The following is a 20183-nucleotide window of genomic DNA, read 5'->3' as shown; positions in this document are numbered from 1 at the left end:
AAGGCCTCTAAATGCTGCTGCGCACCACACATGTATTATGCCCAGCAGTGAAGGGGTTAATTAGGGAGCTTGTAGGGATTTTGTAAGGTTAATTTTAGCTTTAATGTAGTGTAGTAGACAACCCAAAGTATTGATCTAGGCCCATTTTGGTATATTTCATGCCACCATTTCACCACCAAAAGCGATCAAATAAAAATTTTTTTCACTTTTTCACAAACATTTTCAGAAACTTTAGGTTACTCATTAAAATTATTTACAAACAGCTTGTGCAATTATGGCACAAATGGTTTTAAATGCTTCTCTGGGATCCCCTTTGTTCAGAAATAGCAGACATATATGACTTTGGCGTTGCTTTTTGGTAATTAGAAGGTCGCTAAATGCTGCTGTGCATCACACGTGTATTATGGCTAGCAGTGAAGGGGTTAATTAGGTAGTTTGTAGGAAGCTTGCAGGGTTAATTTTAGCTTTAGTGTAGAGATCAGCCTCCCACCAGACACATTACACCCCCTGATCCCTCTCAAACAGCTCCCTTCCCTCCCCCACCCCACAATTGTCCCCGCCATCTTAAGTACTGGCAGAAAGTCTGCCAGTACTAAAATAAAAGGAATCTTTTTTATATATTTTTTAAGCATATTTACATATGCTGTTATGTAGGATCCCCCCTTAGCCCCTAACCTCCCTGATCCCCCCCAAAAACAGCTCTCTAACCCTCCCCCTCTGCCTAATTGGGGGCCATATTGGGTACTGGCAGCTGTCTGTGTAGTGTAGCTTCCCCCCCACAGACCAAGACCCCACCAGCCAAATCGATTTTGTTAGATCATAACTATTCCCCCCCCCCGCTTTTGCCCACTTTTAACAAACTTATTTCTGTAGTGTAGCGGTTCCCCGTGCATGCGCCCGCCCTGCCTCCCCGTGCACATGAGCGCGTCCGTGTGCGCCCCCGGCCATCCCCACCCATGATCCCGCCCCCCTCTGCATCACAAGGGCCATCGATGGCCGACACCCATCTCCCACACCAGCTCCCACCCACCAACGAACTTAGCCATAGATGTCCGGTGCAGAGAGGGCCACAGAGTGGCTCTCTCTGCATCGGATGGCTAACAATGGTTATTGCAGGATGCCTCGATATCGAGGCATCACTGCAATAACCGGAAAGCAGCTTGAAGCGAGCACTATCGCTTCCAGCTGCTTTCCACACCGAGGACGTGCAGGGTACGTCCTCAGGCGTTAACTGCCTTTTTTTTAGGACGTACCCTGCGCGTCCTCGGTCGTTAAGGGGTTAAAGTGCCCCTGTTTTTATTCAAATTTTTAAAAACTGGGCACTTTAGCATCAAAATTTACATTCACTTTAAAAGAATCAAACTGAAACCATAAAATAATCCTACAGCAGTCACCAGCCTGTTAGCCACAAGTGATATATATATATATAGTATCTATCTATCTATCTATCTATCTATCTATCTATCTATCTATCTATCTATATATATATATATATTGTTTCAAATGAATCTTAGATTTTAAAAGTAACATTTGATTTAAGAACATCATTCAAAGTAACAAATTGTATCATTGTATCATTTAAATTATGAGTCTCCTACATTTACACAATGTGGCTCAATATTCTAAGGTTACATTCCAATGTAACATTTAAATGTTGACTCTTATAGAGGACGCCAATGCGAATATATATGAACATATACAGAGTACAATAAAACAGTTTAAAAAACGCCTCCTTAACATTCATGATTAAAAATGTGATCTTACACATTCACTTCACACTTTATTAACAGAATATAGAAAATCAACATTCCAAGTCACCAGGAGAACAATATAACTGTATATATGAGAAAACAATATATTATAGTATTGGCATCAACTGCTGATAATTACTTGAAAATGTCAATCTTACATTGTACTTTCATTCAAAATACAGATTTACTGTGCATGCAGCAACATTAAAATGATATTTCCTCTCACCCCATGAGGATCGATTCCTCTCATATGATGAAAGTACTGTCTTATATGGGCTTGTAGGGCAATTGGTTCAGAGCATTACCAGGATGTTACCAGGGGGTTTAGCTGACTACATGTGGAATGTGCAGCCAGCACAAAATAAACAATAACTCTATGGTTCCCCTAAACCAATTTTTTCTCAATTCAAGTCCACAGGGCACACTAACAGGCCATATTTTTAGGATATCTGAACTAGACTGCAAAAGAAATAATCAGTGAAACACTGTCCTAAACCTAAGCTCAAAGCTGCTTTGTTATAAAAGGTATCACACAGATTTTTGACATAAGCCTAAAAAATGTGGGCTTTAGTGCCTAATACCACCAATACCACTAATCATAACATGTAAACTTCTTATATCTGAGGCCAAAACAACAGTTATGTATCTGAGGCGACTCCCTGCTTAATCATACAAACATTAAAAAAAAACAAAATAATAAGAAATCAACATTTTGTTTTCTTAAATTGGAGGGGGGGGGGGAGAGCCCAGTCCTATTATTGTAAGATATCACCAAAACTGGAACAATTTTGAGACTTCTTGTGCACTTGGTGCATCTGCTTAAAAACCCTTAGCAATGTTATTTAAAGGGACAGTATACACTCATTTTCATATAACTGCATGTAATAGACACTACTATAAAGAACAAGATGCACAGATACTGATATAAAACCCAGTATAGAATGGTTTAAAAACTTACTTAGAAGCTTTCAGTTTAGCTCTGTTGAAAAGGTTGCTGGAAAGCCCACTGCAAGTGGGAAATAAGACCCCCCCCCTTCTTTTGCATATGAAAAGACCCTTTAGGAGCAAGCTGGAGAAGGTAGCTGACGGTATTCACATAAAACTTTGGGGCTTGGTTAGGAGTCTGAAAATCAGAGCAATGTTATTTAAAAATAAGCAAAACTATACATTTTTTAAAAATCAAATTTTATGGGCTATATAAATAGATTATCTACAAAACATTTATGCAAAGAAAAAATGAGTGTATAATGTCCCTTTAAACAACATAGATATTTTTCTTTTATGTAATTTTGTATTGCTTCTATATTTTAATGTAATTAGATTAATATAGACAGTGCAGCTTAAAAAGACCACATAACTTAATTTTAATTCCTAAAGGGACAGTCTAATCAAAATTTAACTTTTATTATTCAGATAGGACATGCAATTTTAAACAACTTTCCATTTTACTTTTATCATCAAATTTGCTTTGTTCTTTTGGTATTCTTGGTTGAAAGCTAAACCAAGAAAGGCCAATTTTTAAGTCCTTGAAGGCTGTCTCTTATCTCAGTGCATTTTGACAGTTTTTCACAGTTAGACAGTGCTAGTTCACGTGTGTCATATAGATTAAAACTTGTGCTCACTCCTGTGGAGTTATTTATGAGTCAGCACAGATTGGCTAAAATGCAAGTCTGTCAGAAGAACTGAGATAAGGGGGCAGTCTGCAGAGGCTTAGATACAAGGTAATCACAGAGGTAAAAAGTGTATAAATATAACAGAGTTGGTTATATAAAACTGGGGAATTGATAATAAAGGCATTATCTATCTTTTTAAACAATTAACATTTTCATGTAGACTGTCTTGGATCTTATAGTCTTCATAACGCCACAATAATACTTGTGATCAGCTAAGGTAACTTTTTCCTAACCCCTAGCTTCTCCAGAGAATGGAAAATGCATGCCAATATTCATAATAAAATCATTTAGATATGATTTGATTGTCTCCATTTAAAGGGACAATAAAATGTGAATACATGCTAGATATATTAATTAAAGGGATAGGAAAGTAAAAATTAAACTTGCATGAATCAGATAGAGCAGGTCATTTTAAGACACTTTTAAATTCACTTCTATTTTCAAATGTGCTTCGTTCTCTTAGTATCCCTTGTTAAAAAATTAATACGCACATATCATACACTAGTGGGAGCTGCTGCTAATTGGTGCCTGCACACTTTGTCTCTTGTGATTGGCTAAATAGATATTTTCAGCTTCCAGTCAGTAGTGCAATGCTGTCCCTTGAGCAATGGATAACAAGAGAATGAAGAAAATTTGATAGTAGAATTAAATTGGAAAGTTGTTTAAAATTGTATTTTCTATCTGAATCATAAAAGAAAATTTTGTGGTTTACTATCCCTTTAATATATTAAAGTTTAGCGAGAATAATATGTAGATGTTTTTTTTAATTCTTTTAGTTGTTTAAATATTGAAGGAAGTGTAAAGTTTTAGTTTCTATAAGAAACATTAGTTTCTATCAATTAATGGACGCTGCATTGTTGAAACCTAGGTTTCCTTTTTTTCCTCCTCTGCTGAGGACAATTAGGGCAGATAAAGTGTGCAATCATGGATGTGTGGAACATACTAATGTTGTTTAAATTCCCTTTAAAGGGACAGCAAACAACTTGTAATTACAAGACATTTCTACTGTCTTTCTATAAAATAACATACCAGCCAAGACTAAAAATGTTTACAGTAAATTAACATCTTGTTTGCTGCAACTGCTTTTCAGTAACCAAACTTCACTCCCAACTTGCCTTGTTTGGATAAGTCTATATGGGCTTGGGTCTGCAGACAACAAGACTAGCTAAGGTCATTATGTTAGTATTAAGTGCATTGTTTTGAAGTTGTTATCCGTTTATGCCAATTAGGGGATGATATATATAGGATTTGCCTTGAGGGGCTGCATTGTGCTTTTCCAATAAAGAAAATTAGGAAATACACAATTTTTTTAGATAAATTACATGAAAAGGGGTCAAAAATAAAAAATAACAGTATATTGCAAAGTTGTTTTACTTTGCATGATTAAACATTTTATAGACCTTTGCCTAAGTCAGCAGTGGTTTGTACGACACAAATGATGTCTTCCCAGAAGCAATACACAACACCACCAGCTCTCTGAGCGAGCGTAGTGTTTGAATACTGGTGCAAAGGCCTTCACAGCATATGTGCATATGCTGCAGAAAACCAGTAATTATTTTTACTAGAAGCATTTTTGCTAATAGAAGTATGTCACAAAAATGCTTATATTTCATATTCAAATACACCCATGCACATTTCATTTTGGACCTTTCAATACATTTAAAGGGACATTATACACTAGATTTTGTTTTTTTGCATTAATGTTTTGTAGATGATCCATTTATACAGCCCATACAGTTGTTTTTTTTTTTAATGTATAGTTTTACTTATTTTTAAAACAACTTTGTGCTGATTTTCAGACTCCTAACCAAGCCCCAAAGATTTAGGAGAATACTGATGTATACCTACTCCAACTTGCTCCTGTTTGTGTAAATAGTCTTTTCATATGCAGAGGAAGGGGGAGGGGGGAGGGTCTGCTCTTTTTGCTATAGAACCATTTTCAGTGTGTGTTCCAGCTAACCTTTTCAACAGAGCTAAACTGGGAGCTTCTAAGTAAGTTTTTTTTTTTTTTTTTTTGAAACAGCTTTATTAAGAAATTAGTAGAGTTTGTACAGACAGTGCATGTTACAATTCGTTAGAGAAAAAAAATAACATTGATGATATCAAGTACAGGGTATACTGACTGTTGACAAAGAATAATGCTGTCAGTTAGAATTTAAAGCTTTAAACAAACAAACAAACATACAGTAAAATAAAAAATATATTTGTGTGAGAAACAACAATGTCTGAGTGATTAATTTCGTCGTGAAACTGCGTGAGAAATTTCTTACTGTGGAACCTGGGATCTGGAGTTCACATAGTCCTCCCATATCACTTTCATTTGGGCATATGAATATATGTTCTTGTTAGTCAAGTAGGAATACTCCTCTAGCTCAAGAATTTGATTAAAAATGTGTAGCCATTGTGTTATATCTGGTACTATTCTGCTTTTCCAATTTTTTACCATTAATTTTTTGAGACTGTTGCTACCAATAAATAGTAAATTCCTTCTGACCTTTGAAATCTTGCATGGGATGATATTAAAGAGCCACAGTAGGGGGTCCACAGGTAGAGAAATACCCAACATAACCGACATCTCACGTGCTACTTCCCTCCACATTCCCACTATTAGGGGACATGTCCACCATATGTGGGACATAGTACCTAAATGTACTCCGCATCTCCAACATCTATCGCTACGAGTGGGGAATAGTTTATGGAGTCTGGCAGGGGTAAGGTACCATCTCTGAATTATTTTTAAATTCATCTCAATCAATTTGCTGGATGCAGAAATTCTAGTCACTGTCGAGAATATTAGTGTTCTGTCTGTGTCGGTCAAGTCGATCCCCAGTTTTCTCTCCCAACTATCAATATAATATGAGCTATTTGTTGTGGACTGTAGAAGGGCATAGGTTAGTGAGAGAGCTCTTCTAACGGGAGCCTTAGAGTTGCATAAGGCCTCAAACGGGGTTAGTGTGTGTAAAAAGTTATTCCTATCTTTATGTTTATAAATATAAGAGTGGCACTGTCTCAAGACAAACCAATTACTGAATGCCATGAGGCCTGACTCCATCAGTTCAGGGCTAGTATAAAGATGTTGTTCGTTCCCTAAATGCACCATCATGATTACTCTATTATTTTCTGTAGCAGGGGCTTGTCTGAGGAGGCCCATCCCCGGGGGAAAGTCTATATTATCGGTAAGCAGAGTCAAGGGTGAGAACCTGGATGAGATGTGCGGATATTCAGTCAGGATCTTATCCCACGCTTTCATCGTTTCTAGAATGAGTGTATTTTGTATGATCTTATCTGGAAAGGTCGCCCGTCTCTGCCAACATAATGCCCCCAGGTGTCTCTGTTCTGTGATATCATGTTCCAACCTCACCCATGCCTTGTGTTCATAGTTTGTATACCAGTCTATCACCCTTTGCAGGAAGACAGCCTGTCTATATTTCGTCAAGTTAGGAACTCCCAAGCCTCCATCCTTAATGTGCATGCACATAATTTTTTTATTTATTCTAGCTTTTCTTCTATCCCAAATATAATCGAATATTACTTTCTGGAGGGTGTCTAAAAAATTAGAAGGGATAGTAATTGGTACTGTCTGGAGTATATACAGTATCCGTGGCAGAACATTCATCTTTGTGGCCCGGATTCTACCTAACCACGTAATGTGTTGGGAACGCCATGAGGACATGTCTGCCGTGAGGGTTCTTTGTAAAGTTTTGTAATTAAGTGCAAACATCTCCTTTTCGGAGGGGGCTAGCATTATCCCTAGATATTTTAGGCTATTTCTCTGGATTCGGAACGGGCATAACTCCCTGATCCGTTCCAGTGTATGTCCTTCACACTGGATGGGTAGCATTTCAGATTTGTTTTTATTAATCAGAAAATTGGATGCCAAATGGAAGCTATCCAACTCTTCTAACAAATGGGAAATAGTCTCGGCTGGGGAGGTTAGGAAAAACAGCACATCATCTGCGAATAATAAAGTCTTATGTTCCCTATCTGCTATTGTGATGCCTAGGATGTCCCTATTTAGCCTTATCTTTGCTGCCAATGCTTCTACTACGCACGCGAACAGCAGGGGCGACAGTGGGCATCCCTGCCTCGTTCCATTGGAGATGTCTAGTTTCCCTGAGAATATACCATTCACCCTAACTTTAGCTGTTGGAGAGGTGTACATAGCCATTATTTTTGAGATAAAACTATCACATATACCAAATTTCTGGAGTATCCTCCTAAGAAAAAGCCAACTGACGCGGTCGAAAGCTTTCTCCGCGTCAGTGGAGACCACCACTGTTGGTATTTTGTTACTTTGTACATAGTTGACGAGATGAATTGCCCTTACTGTGTTATCTTTCGCCTCTCGGGCCTGTATAAAACCCACCTGATCGTTACTTATGATGGACGGTAGGACTAATCCTAATCTGTTAGCCAATATCTTTGAATATATTTTCAAGTCAGTGTTTAACAACGAGATTGGGCGGAAGTTCTCAGGTCTATCTGGTGGTTTGCCCTGTTTCGGGAGCACCGTAATATATGCTTCTAAATTAAGCTGCGGAAATGGGACCTCCTCTGTTATATCATTGAACAAGGACACCATGTGTGGGATCAGAATATCTCTAAATTTTTTAAAATAGTTGTTAGTAAATCCATCGGGACCTGGAGCTTTATTTGATGGGAGTTGGGAAATAACTTCCTTTATCTCTTCGAGGGTTATAGGAGCTTTAAGAGTGTTATTCTGGTCTTGCGTTAGCTGAGGTAAAGGAATATTTCTTAGATAGTTCTGAATATACCTGTCGTGGCCAGGGCTCTCAGTATGTAAGCTTTCCAAGTTGTATAGACGTTCGTAATATGTCCTAAAGGCTTCTGCTATTTTGTCTGAGGTAAATACTTCCTTATTGTGGTTATTTTTAAGTGTCAGGATATAACTCCTATTTATTTTTCTTTTTAATTTCCTGGCTAGAATTGGGCCACATTTATTATCCCCTTCATAGTATTTTTGTCGCAATCTAAATGTCTGTCTCTTGCATTCCTTTCCCATGAGTGAGTTAACTGCCTCCCTACATTCAGTTATTTTCTGCTGAAGAGCTAAATCTGTAGAGTCTGACTCTCTTTGTTTTTCTAGTGTCTCTAGTTGCTGTAATAACTCGTTGAGGGCCCTATTTGTCTGTTTGGTTTGGTGGGATTGAATACTAATTATCTCCCCCCTTATTACAGTCTTGTGTGCCTCCCATACCATTCTGATATCTGTCTTGGGGGTCGCGGTCGTGTTAATAGTAAAATATTCCGTTATTGATTTTTCTAAACGTTGGATAATGGTTGGGTCCCCCAGTATGCCTTCCTCCAATCTCCATGAGTGTTGTCTGCAGGGGATATGTGGCCAGTTAAACTCGCAGCTAACTATAGAATGGTCAGACCATGAATTTGGTAGTATTCTTAATCGTGTGACTCTAGCTAGGTTAGTGACATCTACCATTATGTAGTCAATGCGTGAGTGTCTTTGATGTGGATTGGAGAAAAAAGTATATTCTTTCCTATCGGGATAAAGTACCCTCCAGGCATCATGTAGGGCAAGATCTTTCAGTTGTACTTTAACAGAGTTAATCACCCGGTGAGGAGTAGAAGAGGTATGGTTAGAGTTATCCAGTATAGGATTCATTGTAATATTAAAATCCCCCCCCCATGACCACCGCCCCCTTAGCTAGTTGCAATAACAGATTAGATAATTGTTTAAAAAAGTTATCTTGTTTTAAATTTGGGGCATAAACATTTACCAAGGTGACTACTGAGTTATAAAGTTTCCCTATTAAGATGAGATATCGCCCCTGTTTATCCGCGATTTTCCTAGTTAGTGTGAATGGGATACCCTTCTTTATTAGGATGGCAACCCCATTTGTTTTGGCAGTGTTCGAGGCGTAGTATGAGTCTCCAAATTTATATGTAAAGGTCCTGGGTTCCCTACCTCTAATAAAATGTGTCTCTTGTAAAAAGACCACCTCTCCTTTTTTCTGTTTGAGGTCTTTCAGTGCTATATTTCTTTTGTACTGGCTGTTAAGTCCCTTTGTGTTAGTTGTAAGGAAGTGGAGATTGCTCTTTGTGTATAACATTTTAACTTGTTTCCCTTCCTCCACCCATCCTCAAGGTTTGAAAAGTGACTATGCTATGTGGGGGCTTCTTAGGTGATGGTATGACATTCCCAGAAAGAGATACAAATGTGCAGCATTGTATATATTCCCAGTTCCATTCAACTATCATCTTATCACTTATGCAGCTATATTTGTATTGCAGTCAGGGCCGGATTTCCCATTAGGCACAGTAGGCATGTGCCTACAGGCGCCTTGCAGTGAGGGGCGCCTGCCTGTCAATAATAAAAAAAAAAAAAAAAAAAAAAAATTTTTTTTTTTTTTTTTTTTTTTTTTATGAGGGCATTTATTTTAGTAAGAATTGTGCTGCCAGGTGCCTACAAAGTCGAGTGTTTCATTGGGAATATGTTACAGCAGTTGAGGGAGCCATGAAGGAGAGAGGGGCAAAGATTAAAACTAAACCCCTCCCATTGAATTTCTAAATTCTAATTTTAAACACATTTGTTGACCCCTGGATTACATATAATCTACAACATTCCATGTTTTCCTTTGAGAGCAACATCATATGATATTTATATTTCAGAACAAAATAAATGTAACATCTGTGTGTGTTTGTACCAAAAATATCAGAGTTTACAAGATTTTTTTCCCTACATTTTATATTTTCTTCCACTGGCTGCACAGGTTGTTGATGGTGATGAGCTTGCATGCTGCTAGTTTTAATATTGCTATTGTTTACACAAAACTGTGTTTGACTCCAACAAAATGTTAAGCACATAGTCAAAGTCATCTCCAGAAAAGCAATACACTAATGGCTTGTCAATAAACATGTCCTATGAGCCCATCTGGGTCTGCACAGATGTGTATTGCTGTCTCAGAACTGACATTGACTATGTGTTTAACTCTTTTGCAAGAGGCTAACACACTTCTCTGCAAGCACTAGTGCAATAATAAAATGCCCAGCAAACTGTCACATTTGATGTCCCTTTAAATAGGGTTTTCTTTAGAATATTTTGCATTAAAAGTTTAACATGATTTGTTTTTGTTATACATAATAGAAAATGTATGGCCATTTGAGTCAAGTGAATATTGATTTTTGGTGTAGCTTCCATTACAACAAATATTGCAATTGGTGTGTGTATTTGTGTATCTCCATAAAAGGGAAAATGTAATTTTACATCTAATATTTATTTTTAGTTGTCCTAAATAATAATAAAAAAAAGTCCTCATTTTTTCCACTTTTTTCTAGGGGGGGTGGGGGGGTGGGGGGGGGCGCTTCAGGTTTTTGTGCCTACAGGCACCTGAGATGTAAATCCGGCCCTGATTGCAGTTGATTCACTCCATGACATTTGATTATAAGATTAAAACTAAAATTTAAGCATAAAAATAGATAACAATAAACAGTAAACAAAATCTTTGTCCCTTTGAGAGAACCGTCTCTCAGGGCCATAATATGGATGGGGAGTGTGTCCAGGACCACTCCTTAAACATGTAAATTTCTGAATTTCTTTCAACCTAAGGGTATGTGAAAAAAAGGCAGAAAAATGTAAACATAAACATTAACGTTAATTTTAAACTTTAAACATTAAACATTAAACATGGTCACAAGATTATTGTCCATAATGGGAGGTTCATTGGGTGAGCTGTCTGTGCTCGCTAAGTAAGCACGGCAGTGTAATTGTTCTTCCAACGGGCACCTGGGAGGTGAATGTCAATTTGGAGCTACGAATAAAGCCATGGCCCGGGGAAGTCATTGTCTATTATAATGAACGCTCCATAACATCTGGGAATGTTTATAATCTTTTAGTAAAGGAAAAAAGGAAGAGTAAATTAGATTGATCTCACCCATTACTTGGTCAGTTCACCAGAGCTGAGAGTTTAAGAGTCCACTTCCACTTCAGGGCTTGATGGTTGATCCAGTTCTTTTGCCTTCTTTCTCTTTGGTGGTACTTTGGTCCACCTATGAATTGAGTCCTGATTAGGCTGTGTGCGTAGTCTGGTTTCTTCCTTCCCTACATCTGAAGGATGCGGCCGTCAAAAAGAGAGTTTCAAATCTTCTGCTAGGGCAGGTAGATCCTCTTCTGTTTTATAGATAATTGTGCGCCCCTCATGAGTCACAATTAAACTGAACGGATAGCCCCAGCGGTATCGTATTCGTTGCTCCTGCAACACTTTAGTAATAAACCTTACTTCTCTTCTTCTTTGTATAGTAGCTGGGCTGAGGTCCATGAATATTTGTAGCTTATGGTCCACATATTGGATAGTAGGGGTGGAACGGGCTGCCTGCCAAATCTTTTCTTTTTCTGCGTAGCGTAGGAATCTTAGGATTATGTCTCGTGGCGGGGCGTTTGGAGGTGGGGCCGGTCTGAGGGCCCTATGCGCTCTGTCCAGTTCTATGTCAGGAATTGATTGATCATCCAAGAGAAGTTTAAACAGACCCTGTAGATAATTAGGGATATCTAAATGTGAAACAGTTTCAGGGACGCCCCTGATCCTCAGGTTATTGCGGCGCCCCCTGTTGTCCAGCTCCTCTATCTTATCTTGCAGGGTCTCCATCTGAGCTTGTTGTATATTAACCTGTGTGGTTACGCCATCAAATAAAGTATTCATAGTCTCTTGTGTTTCTTCTACATATTCAATTCTCTGCCCCATTTCATTTAAATTCTGCTTCATATTTGCTAGATCTTTTGTTATTAAGTCCTTAAGAGCATCAAAGTCAGCTTTGGTGGGTAGGTTAGCTATATCTGCTTTAATCTGCGTGGCATAAGACCATGAGATGTCTGTGGCTGGGTTCGCAGAGGTTTCTATACTTGGTGAGTCTTGGCTATGTGAGTCTCCCTCTTTTTGATTATTTGTAGGGCATTGGAAAAAATTGCTCACTGAAGTGGTAAGCTGTGAGTGCGATTTGGCCGCTTTGTCAGCTTTATTTTTAGCTTTAGATGTCATGTTGAATTTGTGGTAAGGCCTCTGCAAATTGTATGCACGTGAAAGAGGGTTACAGCATAGTAAAAATTAATTTGCTGTTTGCGTTACTGACTCGCTCTATTTTCTCTGCTCCTTTATATCAAAGAATTTATGAAAAGAGTCCTGCTTGGGGGCAGTGATAAAATCAAGGCCTCTCTCCTCTAAGTTATTTCCCAAGTCTGCTTAATTTTTCTGCATTTTCCTGTGACCGGATTATGGGGTGCCTTCTCTACACATTGTTCAGTGTAAGGGGACTTGCTTCAGTTAATAAGAGGCTTGAACGCTCCATTGTGAGTGAGCCTGCCTCCGCTCCAAACACTTCAGTATCACCTTTTAGCTAGGCCGTAATGGCGGCGAAACTTTAATTTTGTCGTCTTTAATGAACAGCTGCCGCAAGGTTTGACGGCCGTCAAAATCAGTATGCCTGGTGTTTGGGCTTTAGCAGCGCTTATTGTCCCGGTGTAGTCAGTGTGTCAATTCTTACCAGATGGCGATGCCCTTAAGTATCGGTGACGACTTTTAGCGTTGTGATGGATCTGCTCAAGTACCCATGTCGGATCTTTCGGTCACCTCCACCTTTGCCGGGCATATCCTTGTCCACAATCTGTACAAAAAAATCTTTGGTAGAGGTCTGTAACCCTTAGTTAGTGCACAAAAGGAGTAGTCCCGGTGCCGGAGCTTCACACACATGCGGCCATTCACCTGCGCGGCCAGGCTCCGCCCCCCCCCCTAAGTAAGTTTTTAAATGGTTTTATTCTGGATTTTTAGATCAGTATCTGTGCATATTCTTCTTTATAGTAGTGTCTATTACATGCAGTTAAATGAAAATTGGTGTGTACTGTCCCTTTAACCCCTTAAAGACCGACACGCCCTGTAAGTCGTGCAGTCATTAAGGGATTTAATAGCGCAGTGTTGCTGATAGCAGAACTAGTACTGTCTGCCTCACTGCCAGAGTAACATAAGGGGGTACATCGAAAGTCATTAAGGTGTTAAAATCTCAGTGTTCACTACCCCTTTAACACTGCTATATCACAGCCATCCTTTCTACACTGGATCTGCCCCTAACTGTCCTCAGCAGAAGAAATTAGATATGGGAAACATAGGTTTTAAACGCACACTTTTATTGATTCAGAAAGAGCCTTCAGTTTTAAGACACTTTCCAATTTACTTCCATTGTCAAATTTTGCACAGTCTTTTTATATACACACTTTCAGAGGCACCAGCTGCTACTGAGCATGTGCACAAGCTCACTGGATATACGTATACTAGTTTGTGATTGGCTGCTGTCTGTCAGAAAAAAAGTCTACAGCTTATTTGAAATTCAGAGTAGGTGTTATTACATTGTCATTTTATTATGCACATGTTAATTATGCAATTCTAATGCATTTAGTAATACATTAACATGCAGAGGCCATTACTTTATAGCAACTCAGGGGAATTGGAAATCCCACAATTTTAAGAGTTAAGTTAGATGGAAAAAAAAGACAAAATAATAGACATGTGCATTTGTTGCTTTCGAGTAGCAATGAATGCTGAATATGCCGGCTGCCAACGGCATTCTGCTCTATTCAGAACTGGATATCTTCTTGTGAAACTGTAACACACAAGGATCTGGATTTTCACGGGTGTATTTTCACGGGTGTATTTTCACGGGTCTATTTTCACGGGTGTATTTTCACGGGTGTATTTTCACGGGTGTATTTTCACAGGTGTATTTTCATGGGTCTATTTTCATGGGTCTATTTTCACGGGTGTATTTTCACGGGTGTATTTTCACGGGTCTATTTTCATGGGTCTATTTTCACGGGTGTATTTTCACGGGTGTATTTTCACGGGTGTATTTTCACAGGTCTTTGCGTGTTGCACTTTCACAAGAAGATATCCGGTTCTGAAAAGAGCAGAATGCAGTTGGCGGCAAAGATAGGGCTCGCAACCATTGAGTCATTAAAAATGGAGCTATAAGCTACCAAAGTTGCCAACAGCTAAAAGTAGTTTACGGTTTATCAGGTTTCCATTGAAATATTTTGCAGTCACTCTTTTCATGTAGGTATACGTTAACGTTGTTTTAACGCTTCCATCCGACGTTGGATTTCTTGATAATCAATTAGTTGCTACGGTAACCCGACATTACACTATAAAATTTACGTTTTATGTCTGCGCACCTTACTTGTGATCACTTCTAAAGAGAAACAAAAAGTAAAGATACACTTATTTATAACACATATTTTTTTTAACTATAAGCAAATACTACTTTTTATTATAATTATATTTTTAACTTTTTTTATTAATATATGTAATATGTATTGCTGCCCTTGGCATAGGTCTAGTTTGAATTCTGTAGATATGTGCTTGCATATATTTTTATATTTAAATATATACTGATATATCCATAAAAAATAAGTGCAACTATTCATATACATGGAACAATAATAAATATTACATATTATAATTATTTCAACATTGAAACACTAAAATTTAAATGGTAAATAGATCTCAAAAAGCTTACTTTTCCTCTTTTACACCTAGTTGAGCTGGGTGTAATTTTTCTCAATGTATCGACAGCAGTGGCGTATTTAGGTTTTGTGCTGCCATTGGCACTCAAAATTCTGCTACCCCCTACACCCCCCCTCCCACCATGTTTTATGTCTTTTTTAGCCATAATATTTTTTGGTCAGGGTATAACACACACACACATATATATATATATTTATATATATATATATATATATATACACACACATATATATATACATGTATATATATATATATATATATATATATATATATATATATATATATAATGGATCATTATAGTTGAAAAATGACATGATCTAAGACTATCTACCACAAAGGGTTTAAAAAACACTATAGAAGTACTGCTCATGAACCGCAAAGTACTGATTGAATCGGCAGCGCTAGTCGCACTTCTCAGATGTGTAATTTGTGCTGCTGATTGAATCAGCTGTGATTTCTGCTCTGGACCAGCAGTAGTGCAAGGCTGAAAGTCTTAAAAAATATATGCTCTAAGATTAAAATTACAGCTTGTAATTTTTTTTACTATGATGGCGCTTCAATACTTACTTGAGATTTTCATTATTTATTTTGTCCCCTTTTCCTGCATTATAAAATTTACAATTTTTCTGAGTTTCTATGAAGTAATGGGTACTGCCATGTTAAAAAGTAGTTATCCCTTGTCTAATCTCTTCTACTGAGGACAATTGAAGACAAAAAGTGTGCAAATGAAAACTTTTAAAATATAGCAATGCTAAAGAAATGTTTTAAAATGATAAAATTACTTTAACATTTGTATATTCCAAAAACCATTGTTTGCACAGTTGCACACTCTATAATGTCCCTAATTGCCCTCAGCAGAAAAGATTAGATAAGAGAAACTTAGGTTTTAACATGGCAGTGCCTATTTCTTTATTAAAGCTAAAATTGTATACATAGTTCTTAAAATTCAAACTGGTATTTTAAAGATACATCTACATATTCCTAAGGTAACCTTTGCTTTCATTATATCATAACTAGCATGTATTTGTTGTTTTATTCTTAATTCCATATTAAAAGCTGATTGATATTTCAAGTCTTCAGTAAAATAAAATGTTAGAAAAAAAAATAAGAAAATGCATACATTTATATTAAAACAAATGTAAAATTAAAAATAAAATATTTGGGTGTGTCCACAAAGCTTTTAGCTAATTTTTGTATATATAGATGACAACCTTTGACTTTAATTATCAACATTTCTCAAGACACACAAATGTATGTACATATGCACACAGTCACACAAATGTATGTACATATGCACACAGTCACACAAATGTATGTACATATGCACACAGTCACACAAATGTATGTACATATGCACACAGTCATACAAATGTATGTACATATGCACACAGTCACACAAATGTATGTACATATGCACACAGTCACACAAATGTATGTACATATGCACACAGTCACACAAATGTATGTACATATGCACACAGTCACACAAATGTATGTACATATGCACACAGTCACACAAATGTATGTACATATGTACATAATCACACAGAAATGCATGTACATACTAACACACACTCACATAGTTAAAAAGTTTAATGAACATTTGTCTTTACACTTTCGATCAACAATCTGAGCTAAGCAATGAATTTTGAAGCAGCCCTCATGTAATACACTTGTAATAGACATAACATTTCCCACCATGCATGCATAGTTTCTCTTTTTAGTAAGCTAAGATGGTGAATGAGTAATTTGCTTCCTTTAACACAAAACTGACCCTCAACAAACAGAAAACGAAAACCATTTCTTGTTTAAATGATAGCTCTGAAAATAACTGTAAGCAGCTGCCTCTTACATATTTTATCCCCATGTATTATTTGCAGTTCTAAGAACATACTGAATAAAGTTATTTATAAGTGGTTCCCTTTGCCTGTGCTTTTCATGCGTTGCATGTTTCAGAAAGGTTAGGTTGGGGACAAGGTAGGAAATTATGGCGCCCTATCTATATCAATAGAGACACATTAAAATAGTTTTTATTCTAAAACCATAGTTTACCTGCTCTGTATGAACGTAGATCCTCTCCTGACAGCCTCCTCTTCTGCCCACACAAGTAAGGCCTGCCCAAGTCTGCCTAGCTCAGACACTGAAGCGCTGCAGTAAACTAGCCGCACCAGGCTAAAAATGTTATGTGTGTCTGCAAAAGCAGTGCACTCATGGGTGTCTGGGGGGGCTTAAAACAAGGGGGGCACCAGAGAGCAAAATTTAAGGCGCAAAAGGCATCCTGCATTACTGAGTTTTACAACGTACAGCTACAACATAACTCCCATTCAGCTACAGTAGAGAGAGTGTAAGAGTGCTGCCCCCCAAAAAGCATCGCCCTAGGCACGGGCCTTGTTGGCCTAGGCCAAAATATGCCTCTGATCGACAGCCTCTGACAGTCTATTAACTGGTATAAGTTATAACTTAACGGTTTCTAATACTTTCTATGGGACGTGAAAATATTTCGGCAGACAAACCCTGGCTGCCGATATTAAGGTATAAGCAGTCGATTAAATGAAATTGCTTTTGACAGCAAAACCTCGCAAACCTAATTGTGGCTCAATGGAAATGAGCCCATATTCGGCATTCCCGAAAGCAACAAATGCACAATACAAAATAAATATTGAAAGTATATTGTAAAGTATTTTATTACACATAATGGCTTGCGCATAAGAAAATCTCCCCTTTTTATTAACTTACCTTAACTAGGTTGATCCCAGCCTGTAATCCTGCTGAACGCTCAAAATTCCCATCTAGTTTTACAAACTGGTAACTGCGAAATAAATAAATAAATAAATGTTAAACGTGTATTACAAGATCTTTATAACCAAGAAACATTTGAAGAAACTAAACAGCAACATTAAAAAAGGGGAAAGAGAAGGATGTTCTACATTATACATTTTTTCTTTAATTTGATTGGAAAGAAGAATGATCAATATTTTTTAACACAACGTAATACACTTAAACAAATAGCAAATTCTAATAAAACCCAAACTGAAATTATATTACTTTGAATAGCAGACATCCTTTCCTTTTATTCTATTATAAATAATGCTATAATTTTACTTCTCAAAGAGCTGATAAATTCCTGGTTTAAAGGGACTTGAAACCCAACATTTTTCTTTTATGATTCAGATATAGAATACAATTTTAAACAACATTCTGATTTACTAGTAATATCTAATTTGCTTCATTCTTTAGATAGCCTTTGTTTAAGAAATAGCAATGCACATGGTGAGCCAATCGCACGAGGCATCTATGTGCAGCAACCAATCAGCAGCTACTGAGCATATTTAGATATGCTTTAAAACAAAGCATATCAAGAAAATAAAGCAAATTAGATAAAATAACTAAATTGGAAAGTTGTTTAAAATTGCATGCTCTTTCTAAATCATGAAAGAAAACATTTGGGTTTCATATCCCTTTAAGTGTACTGTACATGGAAATTTAAATTAAAGGGGAATGAAACTCAAAAAGTTTCTTTCATGATTTGGATAGAACATACAATTTTAAATAACTTTCCAATTTACTTCTATTATCTAATTTGCTTCACTCTCTTGGTATCTTTTTTGGTAGACGTAGCTATGCACTACTGGGTGCTAGCTGAAAGTCAATGACAAGAGGCATATATATGCAGTAACCAATCAGCAGCTCCTGAGTCTACCTATGTATCCATTTAACAAAGGATAGCAAGACAACAAAACATTTGATAATGGAAGTAAATTGTAAAGCTGTTTAAAATAACAAGATCTATCTGAATAATAATAATAAAAATATTTTTAGTTTTATGTCCTTTTAATTTTGCACCTCAAATATATTTTATGTAAGCAGAACTGGATAAAGATTGCCCATAACGTTTTCATTTAATTAGTATAAGTTTACGTGTATAAAGGGGAGAGCTAAGTGAACCATTACGTTTTGGGTTTCCATGACGTCGTCACTTAAACCAGGAATTTCCAAACTTCTTTAATTAATAACATGAGCTGTGGAATTATTATTATTTTTCTGTGTGTATCCCCCTAGGATACAATGCATTGCAGCATAGTGCACCGCATCCAAAACGGGTTATAGAGGACTATAAACCGAGAACCTTACAAACATAAGTTATCAAAGTACAAAAACAAATCATTTTAATAAAGTTAGGTACCTTGTTATGAATTAAAAAATAAAATATAAACAAAAATCCATCTAAACCAAAATAATTAAACCTATAGAGGCCAAATTATCAAATGGTGGGTGGTCATGATTTGCTGTAATGAATCAGCATCTGCTGCTTGATAAATCTCCCCCATGAAATCTATACAGTACAGCAAAAACTATATAACGAGCTAGAGGGACATTAAACAGTGTGATATTACCATTGTAACTCCTTAATACTGTACTCAACAAGTATCAGCTGTTACAACATGAGATCGGCCATTAGTTAATGGAGACTAAAACTATACAGTTATTTTTTAAATATTGTATTTAAAACCAAATGGTATCATTTTAAAAGTGCACATTATTCTAAGTCTAATCTTTGCTTAGAATACATTATTGTCCTGTCTAGTTTTTATTTAGTGTTTAATGTTCCTTTAAAAAAAAAAAAACAACAACAAAAACATATGCAGAGCTATAAAATTACCTATATTTTGACCAAACCAAAGACTATTATATGAAACCTCAAATTAAACACAAAGAAAGTGATTTTCTACCTAAAGATACAGATAAACAACATAATAGTACACAATACTGAGAGCGATATTACAAGTGGTGCGCTAATTAGCATTTTTGCTTTAATGCAAACACCGCCAGAAGTAACCCTTTAACTCTCACAATGGCCTCTAGTTATCAAGCCGTCAACCACAAATACGCTGGAATTCCGCAGCGTATTTGTGGCAAGCCTGATTCGCCTTAGTTATCAAACCCTACAGACCGCCATAAGTAGAATATAGTGACGTAACATACGATCCGCCGGACTCAGTCCGACCCAGATCGATGCTTACATCACTCCAGATGTTCCGAATGCAAGTTCGTCACAATCTGACTACTTTTGCTAGTTATCAAATAACTAGCAGGTACGCTCGCCACTTTTCCGGCCCAGCGTACCTGGTTGGCATCAGCCAATAGGATTTTTCCTACCTTAATTCAGATTGGCTGATAGAATTCTATCAGCCAATCGGAATTCAAGGGACGCCATC

The 20183-nt window shown here is 37.1% G+C and overlaps 1 protein-coding gene across 1 annotated transcript in view; it reads right to left on the bottom strand.

Annotated features, from left to right (window-relative positions):
- Positions 1-20183, bottom strand: part of B4GALNT3 (beta-1,4-N-acetyl-galactosaminyltransferase 3) — a 317092-nt gene that overhangs the window by 18167 nt on the left and 278742 nt on the right. The window contains exon 17 of the mRNA XM_053718828.1: positions 17704-17776. Coding sequence (XP_053574803.1) covers positions 17704-17776 — 73 coding nt within the window. The remainder of the gene's footprint in view (positions 1-17703; positions 17777-20183) is intronic.

Source organism: Bombina bombina, chromosome 6 (genome assembly GCF_027579735.1).
Source record: "Bombina bombina isolate aBomBom1 chromosome 6, aBomBom1.pri, whole genome shotgun sequence".
NCBI classification, from domain to species: Eukaryota; Metazoa; Chordata; class Amphibia; order Anura; family Bombinatoridae; genus Bombina; species Bombina bombina.
The sequence above is the reverse complement of the archived record's forward strand: the minus strand, read 5'-3'. Positions and strand labels throughout refer to the sequence as shown.